The following is a 14,493-nucleotide window of genomic DNA, read 5'->3' on the forward strand; positions in this document are numbered from 1 at the left end:
TGAGAGCCCTGAGAGGCATAAGGCCTGGGTCTCATCCCTGACTACTGTCAGTGGCCACTGTGACTTGCTGTCTGTCTGTTGGGACACACCTGTGAGCAAGTTAAGGTGAGATGCTACACAGAATGGTGTCCGCAGGTGAGGAAAAGGGTTCCCCATGGATTAGCTTGGTGGACCCTGAGAGTATGGCCAGAGGAATTGAAATGGGTTCAGATTGACGTAGAACTGGAATGTGTCCCTGCTGTTGCGAGGCAGGTCCATGTTCTACCGGCCAAAGCAGGGAAGCCCATCAAGGTAGTGATTGGTCTACCCTGCGTTTTGGCTGGAAGGGTGTTGTGTTGGACGTGGCCCTTTTTGCAGGGTCATCCCTGAACTTTTTGCCTTCCTCCTATATTTTTTCTGACCTGCTGTTGGCTATTTTATGACTCTGGGCACTTTACCACTGCTGATCAGTGCTAAAGTACATATGCTCTCCATATTGTAAATGAATGTATTAATTGGATTCCTATTTGGTTTACTTGTCAGACCATAGTACAGTGCACTGAGTGTGCTCAGGGTGTATAAATCCAAATTCTGCTAGTGGGCTTGCAGCACTGGTTGTGCCACCCACAGAAGCAGCCTTGTAAAATGTGTCTAAGGTCTGCCATTGCAGAGCCTGCATGCAGTCTGGTACTGTCATGCTGACTGGGCAAGTGCACCCACTTGCTAGTCCCTAAACCTTCCCTTTTCCTAATATTAGTCACCCCTATGGTAGGCCCAAGGGCAGGGTGCATTGTAAGTATAAGGTAGGACAAGCCCTGATATGTGTGGCATGTCCTAATAGTGAATTACAGCCCTTTTCTTTTTTCACTATTGCAAGGCTACCTGTTCTCCATAGGCCAGAATGGGCTGTTGGAACTATTACACTTTATAATCCTAACAGACTCAGAGAACATGGTAGAAATTCAAGTTTAGTATGCCTGGACTCAGAATAATAAAGTACATATTTTAGTTAAGTTTATTTTATTATTCTGTGTTTGCAAACACCACTTTTAGAAAGTAGGTATTTGCTTGCCTAACCTTTCAAGCCTGCCTCTGCGAGGTTGTGTATTCCTTTGTCTGGAGTTTGAGTGACAGGGCTGGGGGATTCCAGGAGACAGAATGAGTCAGCCCAGTGGTGAATAGAGAGATCTGCACCTAGATGGGAGGGAGGAGTTGCACCTGGGACCTGAATAGGTCTGTGCCCTCCCCCCACAGTGCTGGCTCCACCCCCTGTGGTATGTCTGATGTCTCTGCCCTGCACACTGAAAGAAGAGAAGGAAGACTGTCAACAAAGTGCTCCAAGGCTGTACTTACCTTCCACAATGCTGGCTCCACCCCCTGTGGCGCGTCTGATGTTCCTGCCCTGCACTGGGAAAGGAAAGGAGAAGTCTGGAAAACAGAGTGCTTCAGAACTGGTTTGGACTGGGCACAGGCCCCTCTACCCTCAGAGAACAAAGGATCTTGCGGTATAAGTATTGGGACCCTGATCCCATGAAATTGGATCACTTCTGGACTTACAATACGAAACCTCTGCTGAGGAGAAGGAACCTGAAGAAACTGAGAAGAGACTATTCCCAAGCTGAAGTGCTGCTTGGGGGATTGGCCTGCAGTGGGTGCCTTGCTGCCAAAGGAAGGATAAAGACTTTTTGGACTTTTCTTTCAACGTGAGCAAAGATCTCCAAGGGCTTGGAAGAGAGCTTGCCATCTGACCGAAGTCCCAGGACCAGTGGACTTCATCAGCCTTTGTGAATTGCTGCTGGAAACAAGTGGCTGCAGAGGCAGGGAGCTGTGACCGACTCTCACAACCGGCCCGGTGTCCTGTAGGCACAGCACCAAGCAACGTCCGCCTCGAACAACGCAAGCTCTGCGCTCACTGACTCTGTCTTGACGCCGTCAACAAGCCATAGCCTGCACTGCGACTGGAAGGACACTGCGACGTGCAACGCCTCGCTACACCGAATTGAACTGGTCTGACCGACGCGGTCACTGCTGCTGCCTTCAAGTTTTGTGAATGCACCGGAGTTGGGCACCGACTCGCACGCTTCGCGACACACCGCCCGACTCGCACCGCTATCCGGACTGACCGACGCCAGCTCCCGAACTCCGGCTCTGTCACCGCACCCTAAAGCTGGAAGCACCGCAACGAGCAACGTCCGCCTCGAACATCGCAACCTCTGAGCTCACCGACTCCGTCTTGACGCCGTCAACGAGCCGTAGCCTGCACCGCAACTGGAAGGACACCGTGACCTGCAACGCTTTCTTTTTCTACACCGCAACGAACCCCGGAACTTGCTCGCACATCCGTGCCGGCTGCCTCAAGGAAAAGGTATTGTGACTGAGTCTGTCAACATTTGAGTGGGCCCGGACCACCGTGGTCCACTGGATTTGTTAGACTCTGTGTTCTTTTCAGCAACGCTGTAACCGGACAAGGCTACCGACTCGCACAAAACCTTGAATTATGCCTTTTTAATCTGAAATCTTGAAACTTAACAGTACTGTGGATTCCTTTTGTCGTTTATTGGTCTTGTGATAACTCTATACAAAAGTATACTTAATTTTTTTATATAAAACCTGTGTGGTGTCCATTTGTAGTGTTGTCACTGGGTTACTGTATGTGGTCACAACTGCTTAACTTACATCGCCTCTGAAATAAGCCTTGACTGCTCGTGCCACGCCACCTTGAGGGTGACCAGGGTTATTTTGAGAGAGTAATTCCCTTGCCCTGACTAGAGGAGAGGGTCCCTGCTTGTCACAAGTACCTACCTGTGCCAACCAGAGACCCACAATTCTAACAAGGAGCAAAAGGCAGACTGCATGGGGTGAGAAGTTGTTGCGAGGCCCAAGGATCTGGCCGTGGCCCTAGAGTCCTTGAAGCGCTCGAGTGCGTTTTTCGCCTTGTCTCCAAAAAGGTGATGGCTATCAAAAGGCATCTCCAAAAGCGTGGATTGGACATCCCCAGAGAAGCCAGACGTTCTCAGCCTGGTGCAGTGCCTCAGGGCTACCAATGTGGAAACCATCCTACCCAGCGAATCAGAGGTATCCAGCCCACACTGGATAGTGAACTTAGATGCATCTCAACCCTCAGCAACAGCACGCGTGCACACTGCCCGGGCCTCTTCCGGGCACTGTAGCAGCACTAGTGCAACCATATCCCACATTGTGTGTGCATAACGGCCAAAGAGACATGCGGTGTTCACCGACCGCAGTCCTAAGCTGGCTAAAGAAAACGTCTTCTTCCCAAGATGGTCCAGCTTCTAGGATTCCCTATCTGGGGGAATAGTAGGGAACGAGTCGTTTGAGGGTGGACCACCAAGCTCTCAGGGGTAGGGTCTTGGGAGAGGAATAGTGGGTCACCCGGGGCCTGGTAGTGGTGTCGGGCAATCATCCTGTCCACAGGAACCTCTGTGCTGGGCTTGGATCAAGTGCCCAGAGGGATGTCAGTGAGAGTCTCATTAAAAGGCAGCAGGGTTTCCGAAGAGGCTGCTGCCGGCTGAAGCACCTCCGTGAGGAGGTTAGTCCTGACAGCCACTGTAGGAAGCTCAAGGCCCAAGGCCTCAGCCGCCCTAGGCAAAACCACAGCAAAGGAAGCCCCCACCTCCGTAGCCAGGGTAAGGAGAGAAAGCATACCAAGGTCTGGGGAGGTATCCAGACCACTGGCATCACCCAACTCCTCTTGCCAGTCCGGTTCATCAAGCTGGTCTACTAGTTCTCCTCAACCTCCTCTGTCTGACACCAGTAATGAACAGCGGTACAAAAGTACCCTCCGGTGCCGGTACCAATGTCGGTCTGGCACCGGGTCCAAGTCGGGGGAGAGGCTGGGGTTGACGCCGGTTGCGAGCACAACCGGCGGCAGGGGCGTCATCACTGGAATCGCGGCAGAGGAAGGTACCGTGAGGTCCACTTGCACCAATCCGAATCCAGGCATGGATCCAGGGGGGCCCTCAGGGACCAAGGTTGGAGCTGCTGGCATCAAAGGCCAAGGGCCCCCAGCCAAGTCCGCGGGGCCCGAAGGCACACCAGCAGAGCTGGACTGCCCAAAAATGCTATGGAGCGCTTGGTAAAAGGCACAAACTTCAGCAGGGGATGCTCTGGCTTCAGGAAAGGGAGGTAAGTGCAGAGCCGTCCCAGCGGGCTCCAAAGATTGAGCCGAGGAGCGACGGCGCTCCAGGTGCCGCGTCGTGTTGGCCAACGGATGGGAAGAAGGCAAAGAGTGATGATGCTTCGACTTACCAAAGGAGTGTGAAGACTTCGAGGAGGAATGGTGATGACTCCGTGACTGGTCCCGCAACCTTCCTCTCGACGGGGACCTTGAACGGTGCGGAGTGGACTGCCGGGCCTCCAAAAGCTTTTGGGACTGCTCCCACAAAAACTTCAGGTTCATGGCCCAGCAGTCGGAGCACGACTCCAGGCACCAAAGGCACACGAGGTGCGGATCGGTGACCGACATCAACTCGTGACAGCAGTCATAGGGCGTGAAGCCGGTCCAATGATGGGACATCCCTGGTGCACCAGGTGGCGAGGACTCGAAAAAGTTGTCAACAAAAAGTCAAAAAAGGGTTAGTCAAAAAAGAATAAGGGGCATGCTCTCTCCCGATCTGTGATGGCTAGTGCGAAAAAAGAAAGAACTGACGTCAGAGAGCAGGGGCGGCATCTAACTAGACACCGCAACATCATCCCAGCGGCCGACGCCACCTATTGATGCGCAGGGGTACTGCTACAGAAAATTTCACCGAATCCAGTCTTACGCCTGGGGGTAATTCTAAGGTAAGTTAAGGAATCTATAACTACAGTCTCTTTCAGATACTCAAATTTCCCTCTGTGATTATTCACAAACAGATTCAAACAATTGTATGAATCTTTACTAGAAAAAGTAATGGACAGACTGAAATTCTAAAATGTTGATAGTGTTGTAGTGAACCAGATAAGAACGGAATGCTTTAGAAATAAGAGTGGGCAAGACAATAACTATTACTATCTAGCCAACCCCAGGGACATTAAACTCCCACAAACAAAGGTTTGTATATGATTATTTGAAAAAACAGACCAATGAAGTTAAATCATTAATCTTGTTACTTATAATTGCCAGTCATACTAGTACATAAATATTGAAAATGACATAGGTGCATACCTCACACTTTCCTCTGCGAATATAATAGAGTTCCCTTGAAAGGGTACCACGGTACTGGATGATCTCACCAGGAGGAAAGAAATATATTTGACTTTTTTCTGCCAATTCGTGGATGATGTCATTGTCTATATCATAAAAAAATGGAATCTTCAGAAAAGATAAAAGAAAAAGATGTAACATAAGCAAAAGTACTAGAAAAGAGAATAATTTCGATTTTGTGTTGAGTATAACGTAAACATTTTGCATGACTGCTGGTATACAAGCTGTACTATAGTTTCTAAATGTATTTTAATTAATTTTTTTGACTCGACAGAAAGAGAAAAAGAAAGTACAAAAACTCAAATAAATTAGTACAAAATAATACAGCAACATCATAGAGGAGTAGAACAAATCAAATAACATAAGATAAGTTAACATAAGTGGGCTCATAATTATAATGAAAGAAAAAATTGAATAGGCTGAAATCTTATTTCTACTTCAGGGTATTCCTTATCAAAGTCATAAGAATCGAATTATCTAGCTCACAAGTGTGTTCCCGAGGCTCACACAAATATATATATGTATACCATTCATTAACAACACGAGACTGCCATTGAAGGAGATTCATAACTCGAAACTCGTCTGGCAACAGAACATTGATGTTGGTTTACCGAACCTGTATGCAGCCTTTGCAGAATAAAAGACAAAATTTACCTACCCGCTGAGGCTCTTCCTTTGCTGAGCAAACTTGTTTTTTGATTGTTAGCGGTCCGCCCTGACCGCGGAAGAAGCCCCGCTGTGAGTGCAGCGTATCCAGGGTGACGCCACATGATGTCACCAGTGTTGCGGGAGAGGTGTCGTCCATAGAGGACTAAGAATGCAGCAAAGTGAAGTAGGCTGAACATCACCCGACTATGGTTTTTATTTTTGAATTCATCACGGTTTTATGAACGGACTCACTTGAGGTATACAGACTGCAACCATTAAAACTATAAATACCAGAGGGCCAGGTAAAGTGGCAGCGCCCACTGTGGCGCTTACTATGAACTTTAAAAGGGTTGCAGTTATCATTCATTAACAACACTTGACTGCCATTGAAGAAGAGTGCATAACTTGAAACGCATCTGGCAACAGAACATTGATGTTGGTTTACCGAACCTGTATGCAGCCTTTGCGAAATAAAAGACAAAATGTACCTACCTGCTGAGGCTCTTCCTTTCCTGAGCAAACTTGTTTTTTGGATATATATATATATATTTATGTGTGTGTGTGTATATATATATATATATATATATATATATATATATATATATATATATGTGTGTGTGTGCCTTGCGAATATAAATGTGTGTGTGTGTGTGTGCATGTGTTTCGCTTTCAGTAGGAAAATGACCATTAAATAATAAAAAACATCTGCAGCTAAGAAAAGACTAAACAGTTCATACATTTCTATGATTTTCATTTTTTTTAAACATGTAAAATATTTCTGAATAGCCATTAATTTAATCAAATGTGCCTAAAACATGTTTCACTTACAATTTTTTTTTTTTAAGAGTTGAAGGGCAGGTTAGAGGTGGGGTTTTTAGTTAAGTCAGGAAAATGGCGCTCAGGCTATTGTGTATTATCTATGGCGGTACGGTGCTGCCAGGTTGGGGGAATAACCCGATAACCCCCGGTAGTGTATGAATCACGGGATCCACACTGTCAAGTAGGCACAGTCCTGGGCACATGTGGTGAGGATATTTACAATGTTGACTTCAGTCTTAAAGTGTTACATAAATGCAGTGGTCGACACCAGTATGAGTTTGAAAAGTTTTTTATATTGCAGCAACTACTTTGTTGATCACAAACAAAACCTGATCTGGTCTTATTTTTCCAGAGGAAGTACTCACCTGCACCAGAATATTGAGAAGGAAGGAGGAGACAACACTTCAGGAACACACAGGTAAGCAATTAATTTCTCTTGCCGGTTTTGTCTCTCTTGGTAATAACTTATGAATCTCTAATTAATTATGTCGGAGAGACTGTCCTTGTAAAAATAACAGGTAAGTTCAAATCTTAAAATTGTTGCTGGTGCTTGTTCTTAATTGATATAATATAGACGAGAGAAATGCTATTAGGAAACTAAGCACTACTCTCAGCTGGATGTCATACCGAACATTGATGTCTCTGTTGTTTCTATGGAAGTGACGAAATTCCAAAGGCACCGTCTCACAGGAGAAATGCTACATCCTTGATGGCAAGCAGAATCCTGACTGAACTTTTGTGACAGAGAATTGTGGTGAGGCTGCTTCCTCTGGAATTCTCTCCAGTGAAGTGTGCATTCCTTATTCAGCGCCTGCTTCACATTCTGTTCATGCTTAAGGAGAGAACAACTAGTGTGCTGCAGGAAAGACTGATCTGGCAGCCCTCTTGAGTTTCCAGCACTTCCAGCTCCGTCTCCAAATATTGGGTTTTGTTCCCATACGATTCCTGCCTTTTATTTTAGACATGACTAGTATTTTTTCAGTAGGGTTCTTCCATAGGATCCTGACACTTGACCAGTCTATTAAACGGAACCCTCCGCCCCCCCCAGCTTTGTTGATAGTACCTGGAGGCGAAATATGGTCATTTCTTCTTTCCTGTGTCTGCAAATATGTATGACGTGGAAAGCACCAATAATGAAAGATGGGTTTCCAGAACTTCATTGTTGATAACCCACTCACTGTTTTCTCGAAACGACCTGCAGAGTGAGCCTCTGCATTTTGAACCCCTGGGAGGTAACAGTCCTGATCTATAAGTTCCTTGCTGCGAGCCATTTCCAGATCATTTGTGATTCCAAGGACTGTGATCTGTAACGCATCCTTCCTTGTTTGTTCAAAAAGTATATTGTTATTGTATTGTACATATGTAAAAAGAGGTACTTCGTCTTGAAAGATGGGAGGAGATACATTAGAGCTAGATGGGCTGTTCTCAACTCCTCAATTCCAGTAAGTTGGTAAGGCAAGAACTCTCATTTTCTGACAATGTTCCATGAACCACAACTTTGTCTACATGAGTACCCTATCCCAGAAGAGAGGCGTCTTGACAATTGTGTTGGAATTTCCTGATAAAAAAGGAACACCCTCAAACAGATTTTGAGACCGGAACCTCCACGGGAACGATTGAATCACAGACTAGAATAGAATGAATCTGTCTTCATAGCCGCCACTTAGTTGACACTGTGGGCTCTTCAGGTGTTGCTGCACAGATTTCTTTTGGAACCTGTTTTACGGAACCAGAAGAGGCTATCTCAGCTAAGATGATATCTAGCATGCAGTTGGATGAGGAGTTCCTAGCAGACTTGGACACTTCTGACAGATAGATGACAGTCTTTCCTCTAAAGGATAAATGTTTGTGGCTGGAGTGTTCAGAAGCATGCCCAAGTACTAGACTGAATGGGAGCAACAGTTTGATGTCTTGTGGTTGATTTGAAGTCCTAATCAGCAAAGAGCTTCTGAAACAATGTGGAAATGATTTAGGACTTCCTCCAACGTTCCAGCCTTGATTAACCAATCATTATGACAGGGCTAGACAACGGTCTTCTGTTTTCTAAGATATGCTGTCACCACTACAATACATTTGAAGAATGATTTTGGTACCAACTTTAGTCCTCATGGAAGGACTATGAACTGGAAATGATTGTTGCTCACTATAAACCTTGGGAATTTCAAATGTTTCTTTGCCATTGGGATATGGAAGTAGGCACCTTGATGGTCAATGGCACACATCTGGTCCCCTTGATGTAATCTGATGCTGAGATCAGGACAAAGCTACTTCCTGTGCAGGTGCAAGGGAATTCAGGAAAAGGAGTAAGCATACACAAGAGAGTACCTGAAAGCTGCGAAGGACCCCAGGATAGAAGCAGGGAACTGGAACGGGCTGTGAGTAGAAAATTGGATATAAACTGGGAAAGCATACAATAAAGGAACTAAGAAAACAATGCAAATACAAACTACAAACAGGAAGGAACAAGCAAGAAAATGATAGATAAACTATTGTAAATGATAGTTAATGTGTTTTTTGGGAAATTGATCTCGCTGTTAGGAAACAAAATCTTATAATACTTCAAGGGGCGCTTACACTCACAAACCTTTGGTAGACAGAGCAGCTCTCTGGAAGACAAGTGCTTTGTGCCAGAGGCGCCAAGCCTCCGAATCTGTCTAGCATCCTTGAGAATAATGATCAAGGATCAACGGGAAAGAACTAAAGGGAATACAGCAGAAAACTCTGAATTCAGAACTTGGATCAGGAAAAAGTAGGAACAGAGTCAATGAACAGGAATATGACTGGACTAGAAGCAAGTACAAAGAACTATAAACACAATAACTGGGTAATCTGCACACTAAGAAGGGCAGAAAATACTTATGTAGACAAAACAGGGAACACCAGAACACAATGCTAGCAGTCTGCATACAAAAAGGGCAGGAGAGGAAGTGTGCAGGCAGAACAAGAAGCAATGGCAACCACACAACGAGAAACAGAAAAAACAAGAAACAGATAAGACAAAGGAGGCAAAACAAGAAAAAGTGAACAAGAAATAAGGGAAACTAAGTCACACAAAATCAAAGAGCAATCCTGGGGCGCTAGAGGGTGCAAATCAAGATGGTCAATGCTGCAGCCAGAGTGGTGATTGGTCTGCCAAGGCGGTGCTCGGTTTCCAAATCTTTGCACTCCCTCCACTGGCTCTCCATACCCCAGAGGATTAAATTCAAGGTCCTTTGCCTTGCGTTTAAAATCCTCAAAGGTATGTCTCCCCAAATTTTGGAGAATCTGCTGATATCGTATGTCCCTCCGCGTACCCTTAGATCTATGGGTCAGAATCTGGCTGTGGTTCCGCGCTTCAGATAGGCTAGAGTTGGTGGCCGCTCTTTTCGTGTGCTAGCGGCAAAGTGGTGGAATTCTCTTCCTCCGCATCTCCGGCCCATTGATGACCTTCTTCAGTGTAGACGAGCCGTCAAGACCTTTTTATTTGCTTAGTTTCTTGCTGTTTCTTTTGCCTTTTCTGAGTCTCTTTGTGTTGTGTTGGGTTTGCCTTGTCAAAGCGCCAGGACGCCCCTTCGCTGGGGCAGCTGTGCGCGGTATAAATAAAAATAACATAACATAACATAACATGGCCGCACGTTAGTGTAGCTCTGCCTAGCTGAGCTCCTATCTGCCGAAAATCCGCCCCTAATTTGCTGCATCCTCGTCGCTGTTACAGGGGTACTGCAAGATAATACCCCCCTGCATCCTTTTGGGAGAAGTAAGGAGCCCAGCATTGCCTCAGTGAGTGGAATTCTGCCTGACACATTTCTGGTCGATCGCGGGCAAACATGGCGCCCATGGTGCGGCCTTAAGCTGTGGCGCTCCTGTGGAGATCGTTTGTGCGGAGTGACGTCAGGAGCCAGAGGGTAACGGATCGATGACTGTACGGGCCATAGGCACGCATTGATACTAGCTGTGCATGCGATGAATTACGGTACGCCTGGTTGGCACTGAAGCATTGTGAGCCTCTGGGACCCTGTGGAAAGAGGAGGCAAGGCAGAGACTCTGCACCTGTGTTTGGGCCGGACTGCCTGGAGAGTGCCTACCGTGCGCTTCTGGTGCTGACTGCGGTGAGTGGGGCTGGACCTAACCGGGCCTGCGACTGTAGAGGCGGGTGCGGGCCCGGGGTTGTGGGTGTCGCTCTGCAAGCTGTGGGAGGCATCGGGAGTGCGGGGGTGAAGTGTGTGTGCAGAGGAAATTGGCGGCGCTGCTGTGCCTGTGGCCTTCACGATCTGGTTGACAACCCCACTTTAGGCAGACATTCTCGCCTTGCGACCACCTAATACAGAGAATATTGGGCCTTCCTATGCAACTGGACGGAACTGCGTTGCCTTGGTTGTTGTGTTGGTGGGGCTTGCGGCAAGAACAGCACTGCGAGACTCAAGCTACCAATGGGTCTGGGCGCTGCGCGATCAGGTTAACGTCGACTTATGTTGATTCTGTTCCTGTATTTAGAAACTTGGAACTCGGGGTGACGGGTAGTGCTGAACGCTGTGGCCTGGCCCTGACCACACTCAGCTCGGGGGGGGTAATCCATAAGTGTGCTGCCCTTATGTTGGGGATATAACATTCTAGAGCTGTCCCTCCTTCTTGTTGGTGGGGATTACTGTCTGGTCTGCCTGGGGTCAAGGAAACTGTGTGTTGGGGCCTCGATTAATTACTTTGAGACTGGCGGCAGCCAGGCGGAGGCCTGTGTGAAAGCCTGGTTGGGACTGACTTTCGTTGCTGGGGCATAGTGCGTGGAGAGGCTCTACGGATGCCCAGCTATATACACCAGTCTGTCAGGCATGTAGGAGTGTGGTGCATGCCTGGAACTTGCACGTGAACAGCTCATACTTTGGTGTTCCATCATGAAGAGGACAGATAAATCGCAACCTCGACTCAACTTTGAGGCGTGAAAATCGACTAAACCGACACAAAAAGCAGCCTCAGATTCTGAGGCGGATGCCCTGGGTGATGCGCCCCCTACTCTTTAAGCACCGCTGCTAGCCATGCAGGGTAGCCTTCAATCCATCAAGGGCACAATGGCTGCAGTGAACCACTGCCTGGACCACATGGCATCGCAACTAGAGAAACAGAACGAGAGTATGGGAGAAGTGGAACAACGTGTCTCTGCGACGGAAGATGGCCTAAGCGAGGTTACAAGCAAGACATTGAACTTGGAGAAAGTAATAACCCTCATTCAGGCCAAGAATGAGGACTTGGAGTTCCCCTTGGACTTGGAACAAGAGGGAAAAGGACTTTTGAGAGACTTTTTATTTTGCTAAGCAATCACCCAAGGGCTAGAAGGGTGCTAGCCTCCTGCTGGAGTCACAGGCACATCGGACTCCCCCACCAGCCTCCTGATTCCTCCCAGCGAGGATTTCTATCTGCAGGTGAGGCCCATGTGAGTTCCAGGGCCTCTAGTTCTACTACAGAGAAGAGAGTGCTGAAATTGTCGCTAACTCCCGTTTGCCAGCCGCCGCAGCTGAAGAGCGTAAGAAAAATCAACTCGCTGCTGCCGCCGAGCGCTCGAAAAACCAAAGATCATTGCATCACCTGCTTGTGGGCCCCAAATTGCTCGCTAACCTCGGAGATCATCGCATCACACGTTTGCGGGCTTTTTGAAGGCTTGCTAACCCCGGATCATCGCATCGAGATCATCGCATCACGACATCGCAGAGCGGGCGCTGAGGGTCCGCCATTTTCCTCGCAATGCACCCGGATCGTCGCTCCCACGCCGGGTGCCATTTTCTTTCATCGCAACAAGGTCGCACACGCAACAGGATCAGCGCATCATCCTCCCTTGCGGCAAGGATTCAACGCATCACTGGCCTAGCGTGAAGAAGTCTGACGCTCTGTCCCACACGCATCCGCAGACTGGCGCATCATCCTCCCTTGCGGCAAGGATTCAACGCATCGCCGGCCTGGCGTGGGGAAAATGATCGCTACAGCTCATTTGCGACGTTTTGCTTGTTTTGCTACAAAATCCAGGTACTTTGTAAGTGAAAGGGTCGCAGAGACCCCTGCTTTGAACTGAACCTCTATTTGAACACTTTGAACTCTTTTTCCAGCTTTTCAAGAGTACCCCCCTTTTTTCAGTATTGTGGCTTTTTAACATTATTGGTCTTGTGTTAAGTCTAGATATATAAAGATAATAATTTTTTATATCTACTTGTGTGGTGTCCCTTTGTAGTGTCCTTCACTGTGTTACTGTGTATGTTCATGAATGCTTTACACACTGCCTTTGAGATAAGCCTAGCTGCTTGTGCTACGTTACCACAGGGTTGAGCAGTGGTTATCAAAGGGTGTAGCCCCCTTACTCTGACTTAGGAAGAAGGGTCCCTACTTTGACTGTGGCCAGCCACTGCCAAGTAGAGGCCCCCATTTCTAACATTGGTGGCAGCGTTGGGATCAATACTTGCATTTGTGATCGCATACAGTAATTATAGTGTACACTACTAGTGAGTGCAGCCATAACACAACCACAGATATTCTTGAGGTTTTTGATTCTACTTTTGATTGATATCGCTAGTAATTTCTACAATGGGCAAGCCCAGATCCAATGCCTCGGAGGATCTCTCCTGGCAAGAAAAGAGAATAGATACCTACAATGCCAAGCAGCTCCAGTATTTTTGCAAGAGATTCACAGTCCCTATCACAGGCCTCACTAAGCGGGAGGAGTTTTACAAAGCACTGAAGGCATGGCTAGAAGCCAGGGATGCCCCTAAGAATGTGGGAGAGCCTGGGGAGGAGGGAGAGAATACAGGAGAGCAGCAGGAGGAAGTAGTAGATTTGGTAGGTAGTAAAGCGCTTTCCAGTCCGGGCACTAGTGTGCCCTCAAGGGGCCTGTCTCCAGAAGAGATGGAGGATAGGGAGAGAGATAGGCGGCATAATATGGAGATGGCTAAGCTCAAGATGGAGGGTCAGAGGGACCTAGAGAATAAGAAGTTAGAGGTTGAGATAATGAAGATGAAATTTGTACATGAGAGAGTATTGAGGTAGTTGGAGATTACGGCAAAGAGTGTAGAGAGCTCCCCCTCTTGTGGCAGCATACCTGTAGTGCATACTGAGAGTAGAGTGTATATACCCAAAGAAGTTATTAAGGATTTCCACAAAAGTGAAGACATTGGACAGTGTTTTGCAGCATACGAATCAGCCATGGTGTCCCACCGGGTCCCTGAGAAGGATTGGGGAGCGGGGTTGTGGGGGTGCTTTGTTAGTGAGGGGAGGGATAACTTGTTGGACCTGCCCCAGGAAAGTAGAATGGTTTATGCCCTCATGAAGGAAGCTTTGATGATCGCTATGGTTTCACCCCTGAGATGTATAGGTAGAGGTTTAGGACCTGCAAGAAATTAGAGGGTACCACCTGGGTTGAATATGTGTCTTTTTTGTGCCGAGCAATGGTGCGCTGGGTAAAAGGTAGCAAAGTAGAAACTTTTGAGCAACTGTATGATTTGATTGCATGGAAGCATTTATCTAGTAACTGTTTTCCTGAGCTATGCCAGCACCTGATTGCAGGCTAACTAACCCTAGGTAGCTTGCTGAGGAGGCGGACCGCTGGGTTTGCACCCGGGTTCGCAAGGGACCGATGGGAGACTTCGCCAAAGGTGGGCAGGGTCCCCAGCAGAGAAGTGTGGGGGGGCAGGGGTAAACCAAGGGAGTTTCCAAGAGGGCCCCAAAGTAATTTCCAAGGGAACCAAGCAGTGGTGTGCCAGCCTCACCAAGAACAGAGGTCAATGCCCCGACAGGTAGGCCTGTTCAAAGGGGAACCCTTACTTGCTATAAGTGTGGCCAAGTGGGCCACCGGTATTCTGATCCCCACTGTCCCCTGAAGGACCACC

The 14,493-nt window shown here is 47.6% G+C and overlaps 1 protein-coding gene across 8 annotated transcripts in view; it reads right to left on the bottom strand.

Annotated features, from left to right (window-relative positions):
- Positions 1-14,493, bottom strand: part of LOC144768773 (uncharacterized) — a 9,320,023-nt gene that overhangs the window by 4,102,321 nt on the left and 5,203,209 nt on the right. For all 8 annotated transcript variants that reach the window (XM_078652700.1, XM_078652694.1, XM_078652695.1 and 5 more), the window contains one exon: positions 5,147-5,293. In XM_078652700.1, the coding sequence (XP_078508826.1) occupies positions 5,147-5,293 (147 nt within the window). The remainder of the gene's footprint in view (positions 1-5,146; positions 5,294-14,493) is intronic.

The sequence above is a fragment of the Lissotriton helveticus genome, chromosome 7 (assembly GCF_964261635.1).
Source record: "Lissotriton helveticus chromosome 7, aLisHel1.1, whole genome shotgun sequence".
In the NCBI taxonomy this organism is placed as follows: Eukaryota; Metazoa; Chordata; class Amphibia; order Caudata; family Salamandridae; genus Lissotriton; species Lissotriton helveticus.